General features: G+C 40.6%; 1 protein-coding gene across 2 annotated transcripts in view; it reads left to right on the top strand.

Annotated features, from left to right (window-relative positions):
- Positions 1 to 18,362, top strand: part of TRPM1 (transient receptor potential cation channel subfamily M member 1) — a 52,351-nt gene that overhangs the window by 18,686 nt on the left and 15,303 nt on the right. For both annotated transcript variants that reach the window (XM_026113440.2, XM_026113439.2), the window contains exons 11-19: positions 738 to 872; positions 1,895 to 1,945; positions 3,473 to 3,613; positions 4,911 to 4,940; positions 7,433 to 7,725; positions 8,325 to 8,553; positions 9,949 to 10,071; positions 10,423 to 10,554; positions 13,094 to 13,222. In XM_026113440.2, coding sequence (XP_025969225.2) covers positions 738 to 872; positions 1,895 to 1,945; positions 3,473 to 3,613; positions 4,911 to 4,940; positions 7,433 to 7,725; positions 8,325 to 8,553; positions 9,949 to 10,071; positions 10,423 to 10,554; positions 13,094 to 13,222 — 1,263 coding nt within the window. The remainder of the gene's footprint in view (positions 1 to 737; positions 873 to 1,894; positions 1,946 to 3,472; positions 3,614 to 4,910; positions 4,941 to 7,432; positions 7,726 to 8,324; positions 8,554 to 9,948; positions 10,072 to 10,422; positions 10,555 to 13,093; positions 13,223 to 18,362) is intronic.

Genomic DNA, 18,362 nt, shown 5'->3' with positions numbered 1-18,362 from the left:
CTGTACTCATTATTTATCAAGTGAACACAACTTGAACATCTCTATTTCTAAGTGTTTCATTTTCCAGTTGCAGTAGGTTGGAGGATTTAATAGTCTGGATTAAAGTTCATGTGTCAAGGAGACTGCTACTCAAGGGGTGTTCCTCTCTCCCACTGGGTTCTACCCCCTTAAGCCATGTTAAGAGAACATCCATAAGGCTTTCTGACCAACGTTTTCCAAATGCAAAGTGGAGTTGGTGAAGGAAAAGAAGTGTTTCTTCGAAGATGATTTGAGTCTTTCAGCATTACATGTTGCTGTTTCTCTTTTAGGCAGCAGTTTGGGTGGTCGATACACACATGAGTTAACAGGGTAAATTATGTCAGCTTATTTTCAAACTTATACACTGTTTTTCTTAATTTTAACTTGTTCCTATCATGTTGAACAAGTAAATCTCTTCTTCACATAATACATGAAGAATGGTATGCCTGGCTTGGTTATAAAATAATAAATGAAATGACTGAAAGCTACAGTCACATTCTCTACCAGTACTTCATCTGCCATCTGTAGACTGTACCATACTATGCCATCTGTATTGACTTGCACATGGGTGAAACATCATTTTCTAAATTGGTTTTCACTTATAGGTTAATCTGCATATTTGGGAACTTGGGAATCGCCTAAGTAGTGGAAATGCTTATGGTTGGCCAGCCACCTCTTCTCTGCTTGCGTAGTCTCATGTTCTCCATTCTGCAATTCAGGTGAATTCTCTGGAGCAGGCTATGCTGGATGCACTGGTTCTGGATCGAGTCGACTTTGTGAAACTTCTCATTGAGAATGGAGTGAACATGCAGCGCTTCCTTACTATACCTCGCCTGGAAGAACTTTATAATACCGTGAGTGAGCAGAAACAATAAACAAATATCCTGCAGTATCTATTGCTATCGTATTTAACAGGGATATCTTTTTTTCTTCTTCTTCTTGCAATGTATGCTACAAAAATTGTTTGGTTTCTGAAAATCCGTGAGCCTTGACAGTGCATAAAAGTTGGATAGCAGTAGAGGGAGTGATTGCTGTAACTCCTAATGGCCTAATGTTTCCGTACATATACACATTCCTAATGCCTGAGCCTATAGAAACCTTCAGAAGCTCTTATGGTTTATTATGTAAACATAGTGATGTACTTAAAATGCATAGTAAGAACACTTAAAGAACTTAAATCAGATAGTAAAACTGTAATACCTGCCAATACTGGTGGTTTCCTTTTAATCTCAGTTACTTTTCCTTTATGTATACTTTAATATTATTGAAGTAAGATTTTGAATTTAGAAAGTGCTTATACGGCAGCTTTTAATTATTTTTGAAAGTTACTCATACGGCAACTTTTAATGTTAGTGCATTGCAGTATTATTTTTCTTTGTGGCTCAGTGAAGCAAAATGATTTTTCTAATACCATAGAACAGTGGTGCCTTTTGCTTCAAGTTCTCCCCTACCCAACCCACAACAAATTCTTCAAGAACATGACTAATGCTGGACTGTTTCTCTTCCTGCAATTTAAGTGGCAGGTAGTCTAGGGCAGCATTCATACAAAGTAAAAACAGTCTAGTCCTCCAGTCCCCTATGGGTCCTGCAGCAAGTGCAAGTTCTGGCAGTACACAGACCACTGTGACTTGAATCAGGGACCCTGGACCACCACATAAAGGATTATGAGAAGTGGACTACAGAGATCTTGACATAATTGTGTTTGTCACTGTAGCCCTTCTTCTAGTTCCTTCTTTTCAGCCCTGCAAGAGTGGTGGTGGCACATGATTGCCTGCAGTTCTGCTTACAGCTGGAGGCAGATCGTTAATGACATTTCTGTTTATGAAAAATATGAAGAATTGAAGCTCTAATGGACAGTGAATAATTTTTGTTTCAGAGATTGGGTCCACCAAATACACTGCATTTGCTAGTCAGAGATGTGAAAAAGGTAAGCTTAGCTAACAGCTGCATTATATTTGCATGATTATGTTAATTGTATGAGTCAGTGGTAAAAGCAAGCATAGCATGGGGGAAAACAAATGTTTGAAATTAGATGGTAGCTGTGAAGGGAAGTCAAATTACTTCTTGTGGCAAATAATGATGTCAGTCTAAATGGGATATGACTATATTACACTGTTAGTAATTTAAAAACTAAGGAGAGGAAAGTTAAGCTGCTAGAAGTGTAATATGTTATTCCAGATTTAGACTGGTACCGTTTCTTTTCTACGTGAAGTCCTCAATGCAGCATTACAAAGGAGAAGTGAAAGGTAAGCCCTGCTAGGTTATCAGGATCCCCCACTTGCCAGCGTGGAATTTGTTCCCTTTTGTTTGTTTCCTTGGATGTTTTTAGTCATTTTATCTCTCAAGCGATGCTTCTTTTATATGGGAGAAGATCTGTTCTATTTCTCAGTGCTACAACTCCTTAATCTGTCATTCATTTGTTTCTGTTATATGCAAATGAGTTCATTATATGTGAACAAGTTCCTCATAAGTTCTGTTGTTATATTTGCTCTCTTTAAAGTCTGGGGCTTTTATTCAGTACAACTTAAACACATGGAATAGTCCGTATTCCTTTTGCAAGGAAAACTCCCTTTTATTCCAGGGAGATTTAGTGTGGGAATTCTGCAGTACTGTGTTAATGTATAATTCATATTGATCTATTTACTTATCTCATTCAGTGTTTGTCTTTTTCAGTGTTACTAATGCTCTTCTGCATTATTCTCTTTCTGTCTGCTTCTTTTCTCTTTTTCATTGCATTTTCATGGCTCACTCATTCAGCGGCAGTCTCGGGGATTCGGTTGGGTTAACATGGAGGTGATGTGTATGCTTAAGATATAGTTGCTTCATCATAGCTACTGCTCAGTGGTGCTGTGGAATCAGAGTTGTTGTAGGATGTAGTTTGAAAAATGAAGCATAGTATTCAGCTCATGGCTCTGAGAAAGCTAACGCAACTATCTAGTTTTTAACAATATGACAGTGGAAGTTATACAACCTGTTTTTTCCCTAGGTTTTGGGCTGCAGAGTAACCCACATCTTCTACATTGTAGTCTTGACTTTGTGGATAATATTGTGATGAAATATAAGTCTCCATACAATGCAGGGATATGTATGGTATTCACTGTGAAATTAAGCAGGCCATACTTTTGTACTGGATTAATGATAATCATTACTTAAATTTACGAAAATAACTCATTTAAACATCTCTGTACTGTATGGACACTGGCATGCTGTATGAGTAAATCACAAATGGAAAATTTGTTCTCATCTGTAAACACTGCCAACATGAGAAAAAAATATGGTCCAAAAATATACATGATAAGAATTGAAAGCTATTAATTTCATACAAATATTGAGAGACTGAGACCATCAGCTGTCAATATTACCCATGTTCCAATATAAGCATGAAATGGTATGTCTAGACAGATAATATGTTATGTTTTCTTATCCTAAAACCTTATTTTGTTTTCTTTGTTAGGGAAATCTTCCACCAGATTATCACATCAGCCTAATAGATATTGGTCTTGTACTTGAATATCTCATGGGTGGAGCTTATCGCTGCAACTATACTCGAAAAAGTTTTCGGACTCTTTATAATAATTTATTTGGACCAAAGAGGGTAAGAATGAGTTAATTCTGGATGTGACCATCATGCTGATGGTAAAAAATAAGTAATCCTCCGTTCCTTCCTCTTTGCGAAGCACTGTGTGTCCAGGTCTAAAGAAATGCTGTACAATTGAAATTGAAACTCTGGTAGTGAAGTCATATAAGAAACTGGTAAAATACCTTTTAATACCTTTTAACCTAATACATTTTAAAGGATAGGAGGACACAAAAGGTAGTAAATACATTGTTCTGGAAGTGAAATTCCTCCCATTTCAATAGCTTACAATCCAAGCATTTCTAACTCTGGTGTTTGCATATTCTACTACTTTAAGCTTTGGCTTAATATTATAGCGCTCTTCCAGCTGTAAATTTTGTTGATCAGACCAGGCCAATTGATCAATTAAATATAACCAACAATAGCCTTAACCTGGGTACGGCAAAGTATTCAATCCGAATACAGAACTATGAATCTACTACAGTGAGTTCTGTGAGGACCTGCTGTGAGCATAAATCGTTTCCCCCTGAAACCACTGCAATGTCAGTAAAGCTTTTCTTAGTCATAACCCGGTCCTGAGATTATTGCGCGCAGGGCTTGCTTTGTTAAAAACTCTATTCTAAGCAAGTAGACTATTTTTCTCTGTTAGCTTATTTATTTGTTTAGTTCAGCCTTGAAAGTCAAATGAAGCTCCATAGCCTAATTACAAAAAAGCAATTCAGATGGTCAGAATGCCAAGGCCCAAGCAAGCTATTCTCGAGCCGACATACGGTACATGTGTGGTGGTGTACTACCCGATGATTACAAACATACAAATAAATCTTTTACAGAAAAACTAAATCAGAGATTTCATAATAGAAAAGAGGAAATTTTTTAGTGGGAAAGCACAAGAGGTTTGTTTTGTTTTTACTGTTTCCTGTGAGTATCTTTACCCTATAACTGTTTAGAAGCACTGGGGGTTTTTTTTCAACTTTTTGTAATTTTTTGCAACTTTTTTTTTTTTTTTTTTTTTTTTTTTTTTTTTTTTTTTTTACAATCATGTAATGATTTTCATCCTCAAAGTGGTAACTGATTGAGTTGGTCATTTAACTTTTCCATCTGAATCAAAAGATTTCACTGGGGTGCAGGATGGGAAATGTTTTCTACCCCATTGCCTTCACTACAAATACAATTAAGAGGGAGATTAAGGGTGTGATTATTTAGAACAGTAAGTTTAATGAATAGCCTATGTAAGCAAGTTAAAATGTGTTTTCTTTGGTATCTTTGAATTTTCCCTCCCATCTAACTAATTTCCTTTTCTATTTTTAATATTCAGCCAAAAGCTCTTAAACTGCTCGGGATGGAGGTAAGTTGGATTTATTGTAAAATACAGTTTTTGTCAGTACGTTAATTTACTGGTAAAATTCTGCACTTGTTCTTAGCTTTTTTCATTATTGGCTTAAAGTAAATTGCAGCTAGATGGGATCTTCCATTTTGTGAACAGCCTCTGAAATACTTATGATATTTTTTATGGATAAGGTCTTGAGAGAGGCTTAGAGCTTTGCTCTATAATCCTCAAGCAATTTTTAGTACTATTATGCAATAACACATTCCATGTTGGAACATATTATAGATTTTAATCATTTAGATGTGAACACAGATGATGAAGAGAGAATGTGATCCAGTAGTGCTACTTATGGTTAAAGCCCCCTCAACTGTAAAATAACAGTTTATGCACAAGTAAGATTTTATCAGAGGGAAACATTCAACTGCAATTAAAAAAAAAATAAATAAATAAAATTGTGGCATATTAGATTCTATCTTCCACTATAAAACATCCTTGCTAATAGCTGTGGCATCATGCTTTATAAATATGAGATGGGCTGAACCAGAATTTCAGGTCAAACCCTGCCTCAGTTACCTGTGTGTCTGCAGAAATTTTAAATGGAAATCACAGTGCTCAGTATCCAGTCTGGGATGATGTTTAGTTTGGGGAAACCTCACCCTCTTCTGGAGGTCATTGCTTTTGTTCCTAAAAAAAAAAATGCATTAATATACCCTAAGAGCGCCTTTACACAAAGAGGGTAGGGACACTTCTTTATGAACTATGCTTTTATTAATGCTGGGATAGTATTTGAACACAGTCTATGTATATGATGCTTGTGTTAAATTTGGTGTATAGTACACCCACATACAAAAGCCTCTCTTTCCCCAAGCAGATAAGCAGCTTTCTTGTCTACAGAGAAAGTGTAAATCATGATTAATCTCCTGTCTGATCAGCTTCATATTTTCTAATGGATCAAGGCCAAGTGCTCGGCCTCTCAGAGGTGCAGCTGTACTTGATCAGTGTTGATCATGCACAGGTTACTTCATGTTTCTCCAATAGCACACTTTGATTTTCATATTTCTTTCAGTGGGAAATGTTTTACATGACACAAACTGGACTATTCTCTCCACTTAATAGTGGGTGTAGCCCACTTCCATTCTTCCAAGAGAAAAGAGAGGGGAAATGAAAAAATAACTTTCTTTTCCCTAAAGTGGTCAGTCATCTGGTATGACTCCTCTCCCGCCCCCCCCCCGACCCCCCCCCCAAGTACTAACAGCTTTAACACTGGTAGGTTAGGCTCCTTAGCGCTTTGTTTTTCTTACTCAGGTTTTTGATTTGATTTGATTTTTCTAGTGTGCAATTTTTGGTCCTCCTTTTGAAATTCCATGCCCTTTGCTTTGAAGATGCCCAACAATTTCTTCATGTGCATGCTATTAATGACCACTGAGTTTTCCATAACGAAACAAAAGTAGCTACTTGCAGTTCTCAGAACTGCTGGAAGAGAAATACATACTTGATTCATGAGTGAAGAGTACTGCTGAGCCCTGAATTTGTGTTTAAGTTCATATTGCTGCATACTGTCATAAAATAGTGCATTATGCCATACTTGCTTATGTGAACAGGAACTGATTTCATAGAACAGTAACTGCTTTTACTTGCAATATACCTCCAAGACTGGAATCCCACCTTGCAGTGATGATGAGCTCTGTCTACACCTATATATGCAATGTTCTTCCTACATTTTTTAAACCCTAATTTTCCCAATCATGGCTTTTCTCCCTTCAGGATCCTGCTTCATTGTCAGTACTTCCCTGCAGTTACTTCCATGCTGGTTCCTGTAGTAATGGCCTGTCCTCCCTATCCCTTTAAGAAATGGGATACTTATACCTTCCGTTTTCACTGCATACATAAGAGGAGATTGCTTATTCAAAGGTGAACACTACCTTTAGTATCTTACTGTTCTTAAGGACACTACCTGCCTACCTTTTCCCTTTGCATGTTTATCACTCTTTCCACCTGCATGTCAGTCTGAAAACAGCTTTGATACCTGAGATATGCAGCACTGTTCTTCAGGAATAGATGCAGACATATCAAATTAGAAATTACAGTGGAACCTATTCATAGTGAATTCAGGTTTGGTAAAGCTCCACTGATACTGCAATAGAATTCATTAAATATTAATTCATTGCAATTTAACCGGTGTAATTACACATACGGTAGAGATATACTTACAGTATAGTGTAAAGTGATGGGGTATAATAGGGTTCTACTGTACTTATCCAGAATGGGTGGTTTGTAATGCAATAAAAAGTTCTCCTGTTTAAAATATTAACCCAGCCCAGTGCATGCTCTACCCCATGTTGTTCTTCATGGTTTTGCCACTATTGGCATCCATTGTAGTAAACAGAAAAAAACAAATTAAAATTTTAACTATAATTACAATATTCTGTCAATGCTTTTCTGTGCATGAGGCAATTGTCAGGTTAGCTCTTAAAAACTGTTGGGGAGAATTTTGCTTCTGTTCTCTCCAGGATGATGAACCTCCCACCAAAGGAAAGAAGAAAAAGAAGAAGAAAAAGGAGGAAGACATCGATATTGATGTGGATGATCCAGAAGTGAGCCGCTTTCAATATCCATTTCATGAACTGATGGTATGGGCCGTGCTGATGAAACGGCAAAAGATGGCAGTCTTTCTTTGGCAGCGAGGGGAGGAAACTATGGCCAAGGCACTTGTTGCCTGTAAACTGTACAAATCTATGGCCCATGAATCTTCTGAGAGTGAACTGGTGGACGACATCTCTCAGGATCTGGACAACAACTCAAAGTTAGTAGATGTGGAGTAGAGTACATGTCTACCTGATACAGGGGGTTGTCTGACCTGTGGAAAGCCTTATTTTTACTAAAGTACAATTAATTTTCAGACTGTAGATTGACAGAATGCTATTTGGAGCCTGTTTATCAACAGGAAACAAGGCAAAATTTGGTTTCAGAGTCTGAATGCAACACTAGCTTGGAGAAGACTTGTATTTTTATGACAGCACACGTTCTTTCTTCAGCTTCTTTCTCTGTACAGCTAGCTGCTTTTACTTCACAAAGTTATTTCCAAGATTTGCTCATGTAAACAAACATGTATCTGATCATATATCTAAACTGGCCTTAAGATGTCATTGGTCTAAGCTGATTTTTTCTGGTTACTAAAAATTTGGCACTTTCGCACGCTGTCCCAAATCAAGCTTGAGACTTTTTGTTCTGGTCATTGTACATGGAGGCAGGAAGACATGACCCGCTTTGAACAGAATGGAAACCCCAAAAGCAAGCAAACACTGATATATATATATATTTATATATATATTTTTATATATATATTATATTTATATATATATAAAAAATCACTCTTCACTGGATTTATCTTGTGTTTTCCAGAGATTTTGGCCAGCTGGCCGTTGAACTTCTGGATCAGTCCTATAAACATGATGAGCAGATTGCTATGAAATTACTGACCTATGAACTGAAAAACTGGAGTAATTCCACCTGCCTGAAACTGGCTGTGGCTGCTAAACACCGGGACTTCATAGCTCATACGTGCAGCCAGATGCTTTTAACAGACATGTGGATGGGGCGACTACGCATGCGGAAAAACCCAGGCCTTAAGGTATTTCTTTTGTACAACTGCTGTCAAGGGTGCAGCTTGTTGCACATAGCACTGCATCATGTATAGTGTATGCATAGAACAAATTGGCTTACTAACTTTTAAGAACATATCTGTTTTGAAGCTAATTTTTTTTGGTTTCCAAATTCAGGGTGTTTAAAGAACATTACCCCGTAACAAAGGAGAATGTAAGACCATAAAAGGCTTAGTGTGACTGAAGTCTGAGAGAATAGTTGTGGCTTTTGATGAATAAGGAAATGTGTTCATTGAAAACATATAATGTTATGTATGAGCCAAAAGATCCCCATTAGGGACAGATGGTTCTTAACTGCTTAATGTTCTATCAAATGGTACTCAGAGATGATGAGTGAATCCATGCAATTGCATTGTGTGAAACTGGGACTTTTATTTCTGTCTTCTGTGGTTTGATTCCGTGTACTGATTTTCATGTTTTCTACTTATGAATAATGTAAGCAGACTGTCACAGACAAGACGTATTGAGTGAGACAGTGTCATGGAAGTAGGGTGGTGTTTGCTCGTGCGTGTTTTGATGTGATATAATCCTTCCTTTGTTGCATAATGCAGTGGCTGTCATCCATATGTAGGCCTGTCATCATGGTGCCATCCGTCTTACCTCCTTATTTCCTGAATCCCCCATTACTGACAAAGTGCCAGGGCGTTCTCCCAAGCTGACATACAATATTGCCCTCTCTCTGTCGTTCTCAGCTTCTTTCTATCTTCCCCTGTCTTCCACTTAAACCCGTTTAAAGTCTTCAGGCAAATCTCCTGCCTCTCAGATTGCATCATGGTGCTTTCTAAATCTGTTCATCGATTTCCTTTTTCTCCAAAGTGTTCATCTGCCCGCTAATGTCTTAGTTTCATTACCTACATTCTTCTCTTCTTAACCTTTTTTCTGTATTTCATCAACCTATATCTGTGTTTCTGTATTCTGCAGTCTCATTCAGTAAGAGAACTCTCCCAGTGCTGTCTGCAAAGCTTCTTTCATTCCTTCACAATTTTTTTTTAAACTAGAAAAACTAATTATAGTAGTTGACTGAAGTAACTGTAAACTGCAAAAAGTACCTGAAACCCTCCTCCCAGTGCCACTGTGTCATTCCATGTAATCTATCTGCTCAAATCTCGTTCTGGAGCACAGTTTCTTAATTGCAGTGTATTCATGGAGACAGGAAGCCTGCTGGAGTGCCATCTTTCCATACAGCAACTTATTGGCGGTGCTCCGTAAACACTGCATATTCATTATTTTTGTAGGTTTAGGGATAGCAGAGTATCTTGAATGTTATGCAAAAGAGAATGTTGTTTAAGGGGGCTGTCTTGTTATAAAAATTATTACTGTAAAAAAGTACTGCAGTCTAAGTTGACTTCTTTCTTGTCATACAGGTTATAATGGGGATCCTCTTCCCTCCCACCATCCTTTTCCTAGAGTTTCGCAGTTATGATGATTATTCTTATCAGTCATCAAGAGAAAATGAAGAGGGTAAAGAAAAGGAGGAGGAAAATGTGGTCAGTACTGGAGTTTATCAGGAAGTTCTAATACCTCTAGCAAACTCAATTTGCTGACTTCTAGGCCACTCAGGTTAAAATCGTAACTACCTGGGTGGGATCAAAATCATTTAAAAGCTTGGGAGTGTATAGGCTGAATTCTCATGGCATATAAATTATCTGTGTAGTTATGCTGATTTATTTTAGTTGAGGATGTGTGTTTTTGAAGTTTATAACAAGATAATAGAACTGGGGTGATCTGGTGGTCAGAGGAAGCATCTTGCGGTTGACAGTTGGCTGGGATTTTAGTTGAGAAAAGCTACCATACGAAATGTTGTCAACTGGTGAAAAAAGACAGTTTTGGTCTTCTAGGATGCAAATGTGGATGCAGGCTCCCGGAAAGGAGATGAAGAGAATGGAAATAAAAAACAAAGAAGCCTTCCAATTGGAACAAAGATCTATGAGTTCTATAATGCACCCATTGTCAAATTCTGGTTCTACACAGTAAGTCATGGTGATTAAACTGATGGTGATTATTTCTATTATGTCTGTGAAACTTAAAGAATTCCTACGTAAAAATAATCAAGTAATAAATAAATAAATAAGTGACCTTAATGGGATCTCCTTGATGAGTAAAGTACTCCCTTTATTCAGAGAAAGAAACATAGACAGTGAAACAATGAATAACTAGCTTATGCTGTCACCCTCTAAAGCTCCTGCAGACTTTGAAGGAGACCCTGTCTGGCTAATCATATGCTAAACTCAGTGCAAGCTCCACAATCCAGTCATCCCAGCAGGGCTGGATTTTCTTGCTTTCTAAAGGCTTTGGCTCTTGTTCTGCTTTGAAATATACTTTATAATCCAAGTAATGCCACAGTATTCAGTGCTTGCTATTTGCTTAGTCGACAGGCATGCTCAGACAACTGCAGCCTAGATGAAAGCACAGATGCAGACTCTTCTAAGACTCAGTAGGAGCTTTTCTCATATTTAAATAATTAAAAACTCCCTAAATTTTGGAAAGCATCTAACTTTTCTCTCTTTAATGGAGTGCATCAAGAATTATCTGGTGCCAAACTCTGTTTTCATAAAGCAGAAAAAAGTAAATTTATGAGCAGTAGCATGGATAATGTGTGCTTTATGTGAAGGATACTGGTTTCTTTATTATTTAAAGTTAGGACTTCTGATCTAATAAGTCATAAAATTATATAGGTTTTTAATTTTAGCATATCGTAATTGCAAAACACTGTACTGATCCCTTTCTACTGCCTATATAAACAATTTAAATGCAAAATTCCTATTTAATTTCAAACAAAAGTATCCAGAGTGCATTGGAATTTTGTCCTGCATATTCCTATGAATTTCAGATAATTCAGCAGCCTGGTTTGTACGTTACACAGCATCTGTCATTCCTCCCACTGCTGGAGGCCCATGGCCTCTGCTGGTGTGCCTGGCAGCTGCAGTGAGGGCATTACAGCAGGCCCACTTCTTTCAGAGGAGAGAACTTCTCTTTACCCAGTAAAAGTCTTCAACACCTGAATCCGTCAGGAATATGAAGATGACTTGAAAAGTTGGCACTTATGGAAAGATCATCCAAATGTACAGGACTGCCAATATGGCTTGCTACTGCTTCCAAAGCTTTGATGAAGGAGTCCTGTTTTCTTAGAGCAGCCACAGTCACACTGCAGTTCTTCAAAGTTGTCATATCTGTTGAAGATGCCTATTTATTTTCTAAAAATTGAAATAAAATTTAAAGGACAGGTATAAACAAAATACATCTGAATTCAATACATCTGAAGCAGGTTAGCTGCATCTGTAATTTTATACAGTTCCTAGTACTACTGTAACAGAGTAACATTCTCATCTCATGATATTCACATCTCACAATAAAAGCATACAAATGATCTATGTGCCACTGAAAACCACAATGAGTATTTAATTGTTTCTCCAGTATTAGTGTATCTCTGATGTATTTGGAATGTTCAGCACTTTCTGGGGATCTTAAAAATGAAAATGGAGAATGTGTATACCTTCAAAATAGAATAAGTAGTATTTTAATGCATTTTTGCAGTGCATTATACTGTTATAATTAGGTACAACCTCAATATATGTTCATACAAATATCACAGTTAAGGGCAGGCTTCGCTTTCATGCATTTTGTAGACCCCTCAGTAAAGAAAATTTTTCTGCCTTCTGTGTTTGGTCTCTTCTTTTCTGACTGGACATGCTGATGCAGCCTTCTGTGCTTTTACTGAATTAGGCTTCAGCAAGAAAATCGCTCTTGAGGCTAGAGGTTTACTTAAAGTAACCAAAATATCTGCAAGCATGTTGTATGTTCACACAGGTGGATTTAAGTAACACATATAGGAAAAAAAGTGTTTTAAGGCCTAAAATAAGAATTTGTATGCTTCTGGCCTTGCATAAAGAGTATGTTCTGCCGGAACTGTCTCAATTCCATTATTTCACAGTGGAGGAAAGCGGGCAGCTTGTGTGGCTCTTCCTTTCTCCTCCACTCCAGGTAGCTCCTACTCACAGCCCTGCCTTCTCTTTCTGCCTTAGATCTATTAGAGATGGTAGATAAGCACTTTACACTGAATATCTCATTATTGTTTCTTTAAAAAACCCTGTCTTCCTCCTGGAAAAACTTTTGTTTTATTACTGTTTGGCTTACCTTCCCCCCCCAACCCCACAAATGATAGCAATTGAATCCATTTCGGATTCCAAACTCAGGGCTTTTAAGCTTTCTGAAGTTTTGACCTTGGCCACTCACTGATGACCGCTGTGAGGCATAGAGACAGCAGCATCAGCAGCTGCACGTCCACACCAGCAGTCACCAGTAGTTGTGGGAAACTTGATTATTGCCCTACTGACTTACAATGAAGTTCCAGAACTTCCTACGGGAAACCAGCAGGGACTGATGCTTTGTGGTAGTTGTCTCAAGTAACTGAATACTGCCTAACTGCAGATGGATCCTGGGATCTGTCATCTAAAGTTCATAACAGATTTCTTCTCTTTTTTCTTTTTTTTTTTTCTTCTTTTGGTGTAGATATCATACCTTGGGTACTTGATGCTGTTTAATTATATGATCTTGGTGCCAATGGAACAGTGTCCATCAGTCCAGGAATGGATTGTCATCTCCTACATTGTGACATTGGCTTTAGAGAAAGTAAGAGAGGTAAGGTCTGATCATACTAACGTAATCCTTGGAAAACACTGCTTCCTTAGAGATGGTAATGACATGGACTTATGCAGAGGATTGAGAAGCCATGTACAAGAGAGAAGATTCTCCTAGCCATAGAGTCCCAAACTGCCTATCACTGGAGAGAGTTTCATGTATAACCCATTCCTGTATCTTAAAACCTTCTCTTGTTGGGCAAAAGGTCAGGCAAAAGTGCCCTGAGGACAGTATTCAGAATGACAGAATGAGCTTCTGTCATTCTCTTATGTGTTTTTCCAAGAGAGGGCATGGCTATAGGTCATAGAGTAAATCTCAGTAGGTGCCAGCTCTATTGATCCTATTGTGCAGAGAGTTATGACACGGACTCCTGAGGCGGGTAAATCAGAAGACCCTTTATTGAGGTTCTGCTCGTACACTTATACTCGTATAGATTCCTTACGCGTAGCTTTCTCACTTGCGATTCGCTAATGATCGTTGTCCGTACGCCTAGCTCTAGCCTATAATTGGGTGAAGCTACAGGAACACGCGGCACATGGGCTGGATTAGTAGGATGCTGACTTTGTTTTTTCTCTGCTTCTTACTTCCTCATCTTTGCCTTGCGCAGACATCCTTCTTCCTCCTTCTTCCTCGTTCAAGGTCCTTCGAGGACTTTGCAGCAGTTCCATCAAACTGCCTGTTAGCTCCTCCACAATTCCCCCTTTCTGTTTTTCAACCACCCATATCTTATTGATTGATCTTTCAATCATCCTTTGAATGCATTGTAAGATACACGGGATAACCATGAGAATTGCGAGAACCATCAGCAACAACATCCCTCCTTTGACAACCAAGTCTTTCAGCCATCCCGTAATCCCTCTTTGTCTAAGCCATGCTCCTAACCCGTCCCAAGTCTCTACTTGCAGTTTCCCTACTGAATCCTTTAGATTCCAAATAGCGGTGTACACCGATTCGGAGTGATCTGATAAGTTTATATAACACATCCCGTCAAACTCCTCACAGCCATGCCCTTGCACTAATAACAGGAAATCTATAGCAGCTCTACTTTGCAGAGTCGCATGTCGTACAGAGTCTACATCCATTAATAGCCCACTCAAAGCGCTAGAGGTTTCGTTAGTTTGCCGGGCCAGCCAGCATCCTAATTTATTCAGGGTGGTCAACGCTTGGGATGTGGCAACCCCTGGCGTAAAAAAGGAGGCCAAGATTATTTCTGTACTACTCCAGAATTCCACATCATCTTTACAATCACTCTGATATGCGTGGAGGGACCTTCGCAGCCTTCCGTGCTTGTGGTACCTTGTAAAATTGTGATTTTGGGAAGTATTTGGTGTCAATAGCGTCAGCCTTCCCAAACTGCAGGGCCCTCCCCTGATGTGGGAGGGTATCCCTCCCCATGCTCTATCACCACATATGAAGAACACTCCCGGAGGGAGCGCCAAGGGCGCGTTGCTGGAGCGGGAAATGTTTTGGCTAGTATAATTGCACCAGATTGCGGCATTTCTATACACTGCTAAGGAGGAATTAACATTTTGAGCTTTTGATTGATTTTGACCAGTATAGTTAAAATGCAAACAACTGTCCATCTTAATGGATCCCAAGAGTTCGAGTTCCTGTGGTTCTGCAGGGAGGTGGGATAGGTAAGCACTCCACCCATCCCAGTTGTCTGCACAGGAAGCTGTGGTATTACACAGGATCGGCAGCAGGTGGTCGGGTGTGGGCCAGGTGTCCACCGGAACTCCAACTAAGCACGTAGAGAAGGGGTTCCCTGGTGTAGACAGGGAGAGGCACAGAGTGTCCTGACCTGTCTTGTTCGCCAGGGTCACCCATACATTACTCTTGGGCTGAGATGGGACCCGCTTGGCCCCTGCTCGTAGTCCTATGAGCATCACAAGAATGCACACTCCCACTGCGCACTTCATCATCCCGGAGGGTCTCCTGCATCTGTTAGCGCTGACTTGTCCTTCAGATAGGGCTGGACGCAGCAGGCCGGGATCCACCGGGGACCTTGGTCTGCAAGGACACAAGCATACCCTTGTCCCCAGGTTAGCAAACAGAACGGCCCTTCCCATTGCCCATTCAGTAGCGATTTCACCATGACCATGGCCTGCTCCGGTTGGTCCACTAAGTCCAAGGCCATACTTTTGAAGTGCCTTACCATCGGCGGGTTGTTGCTTCCTTCGCCTAATGACAGGTGATTTATTACATATAGTACTTTCGTAATTGTGTTTGCTGGAGTCTTCCCTAGCTCTCCCCCTTTCTGTTTTTGCAATAATCTTTTCAGTGTATTGTGTGTGGATTCCACTTGGAATTCTAGGCTGTTTTGTTGGCACCATGCCGTGTACTCCTTTGTCATGGGCATGACTGCTCCCAGGCTCCTTCCCTGACATCTCTACAATGCAGAGCCTTCCTTTCATAACTAACTGTGCAAACATCTCTACTCAAGTGGAGATGGATTTAGATGGCTGGTGTGCCAGAAACACCCCTTCTAGTATCATCAAAGGGTTTTGATTGAGTCTCATCCTATTGCCCAATAAAGGCGATGGGTTGCAACTCTTGGTTACAGACATACAAATGGATTTCACAATTTTCCACAATTCTGTGGCATTGTCTCTGACTTATCAGCTGGTTGATCTGTTCTAATGTATTACTTGCTTCCATTGTCATCTGTCGCGGAGCAGTGAGGTCCAAGTCCCCTCTTAGCAATTGAAATAGGGAGGCTAAAATTTGGTTATCAATCCCACATACATTTCTGATCCAATTGATATTTCCCAGTAGCCTCTGGACATCATTTAGTGTCTTCACTTCCACCTTCAGCTCGACTTGCTGCGGCACAATCGTTTGTTGAGTCATTTTCCATCCCAGGTACTTCCAGGGCTCCATTTCCTGAATCTTCTCAGGGGCTATGATAAGTCCAAACCTCTTTAGTTCTTCAGTTAGTTCCAGCAATACTGCTTTGAGATCCCTTTCTGGTTTCCCTGATATCAAAATGTCATCCATGTAGTGATAAATTACAAGATCACTCTTGTCCTCCCGTATTTTCTGCAATGCTCGGTCCACGAATTGCTGGCACGTTGTCGGGGAGTTCTTCATTCCCTGAGGGAGCACTACCCAATGATACGCTTCTTGGGTGCCTGTTTGTTAATGGTCGGGACTGAGAAAGTGAATTTCGGAGCATCTTGTGGGTGCAGCGGTATTGTGAAGAAACAGTCTTTAAGATCAATGATGATGATATTCCAATTTCTGGGCAGCATAGCTGGGCATGGCATGCCTGGCTGCAACAGCCCCATTTCTTCTATTACTTCGTTCAGCTTCTGTAGGTCATGCAGCAGTTGCCATTTTCCATTCTTTTTCGGGATTACGAACACGGGTGTGTTCCATGGGCTTGTGGAGGCTACGATGCAGCCTTGCTGAAGTTGTTCCTCAACTAATTCTTGTAGAATTGCGACCTTTTCTTGCGTCGACGGCCATTGATCTACCCAAACTGGGTCAGCTGTTTTCCAGTTCAGCTTGAGTATAGGTCGCCGATCAATGACCCCTACACTAAATTTTTCGGCGTGGACAGCACAAACTCCGTCTGGCTCAACACGTCCCACCCTAACAGATTCATGAGCCATGAATGGCTCGATATGACAACGCAAGCCGTCCGGTGTTCTAATCTGGATTGCCTTTACACTTTGCCGAGTTTGTGATAGTCTCCAACCCCAACAAGCCCACTGGCAATGGCATATGTGGGCCAGGATGGTGGCCAGCACTTCCTTGAGAGTACAGTCACATCAGCCCCTGTGTCCAGTAGTGCTGTTACTTTAACTTCTTTTGGATTTGCTGTGGGGCTGATCAATGTTACGTCCAGCATTGGCTTTCTTGCTGTTATGCTAGTGGCCCAATACTATTCTGGGTCTCCCGTGGATCCAAACCCTTTATCGTTCCTATCGACTTTTTCGTGCCGGGGTACTTGGGCCCTAAATGGAATTAATTGAGCAATCTGACTTCCTCTTGGAATGAACACCGGGGGGCTCGGAGTCCAGGCCATTGCTTGAATATGGCTGGTATAATCTTCATCAATAACTCCGGGTAAAATGAACAGTCCAGTCATTGTCGTACTTGATCTTCCTATTATCAAGGCTCTAAGGCCACAAGCTAACGACCCCTGTAAATATACTGGTATCTTATGCACCTTCTGGTCCCACAGTGTGACATCTTCTATTGAGGAAACCTCCACTCCGGCACTTCCTCGAGTTTTTGCTGTGAAGGTGGCAAGGCCGCCCACATCGTCTGGCGCATTGGATTGCTCGCCGCTTGTGACATTATTTGTGTCGTCGCGCGGGTCTGCCTCGCGCTCGGAAACCCGTTTCCCGATTGCCCTTTTCTCCGTGGGGGCAGCGGTTCTCCTTCTCTTGTAAATTTTGATCGACATTGTTTGGCGAAATGTCTTCCTTTATGGCAGCTGGGACAAATTCCTGGCAGGTTGCCACCCGGAGTCCCAGGAGTCCCATTTCCAGTCCTGCCAGTCCCATTGGCAATGCCTCGTCCCGGGGCACGGTTCCCCCCTCGTTGATTGGGACACTGATAGCTTAAATGGTTGGGGGCTCCACAGCTAAAGCACTGCTTTGGCCTGGTACCTTGCAACTCAGTGGCAAAGGCACCTGCCAAACCCTCAGTGTGGTGGGCGATCGAACGCACTCTATTGCAGGCCTCTATCATCTGTATCAAAGTAGTGCCGGACGGTAGGGTTGTTTACACCTTTCGACAGTCTAGATTCGCGTTTTCCACTGCCAGTTTCAATATGAGAGCCTCTTTTGCCTCCGCATTTTCCAACTGCTTCTCAAGCTCATTGCGCAAGCGATCGATAAAGGTCATATAAGGCTCACTGGGTCCTTGTAGGTTATTCGTAAAGGATTGTTCCCATTTTCCTGACTCTGGGATCTTTATTAAGGCCTGATAGGCCATCGTCGCGGAAGAGCGCAGAATGTCTGAGTGTAGCCGTGCCTGTCGACGGGGGTCTGCAAAGTCCCCTCGCCCCATCATCTGCTCTAGCCCCACAGCATATCGTGGATCGTTTTGATCGCGCTCTAGGTTTTCAATTGTGGCTGATTCACACAGCTCCCTCCATTTTTGTTCCCACAGAAGTTTTTGGGTGGGG

This window comes from Dromaius novaehollandiae, chromosome 10 (assembly GCF_036370855.1).
Source record: "Dromaius novaehollandiae isolate bDroNov1 chromosome 10, bDroNov1.hap1, whole genome shotgun sequence".
Taxonomy (NCBI): domain Eukaryota; kingdom Metazoa; phylum Chordata; class Aves; order Casuariiformes; family Dromaiidae; genus Dromaius; species Dromaius novaehollandiae.
This window is presented reverse-complemented; position numbering and strand designations above follow the sequence as displayed.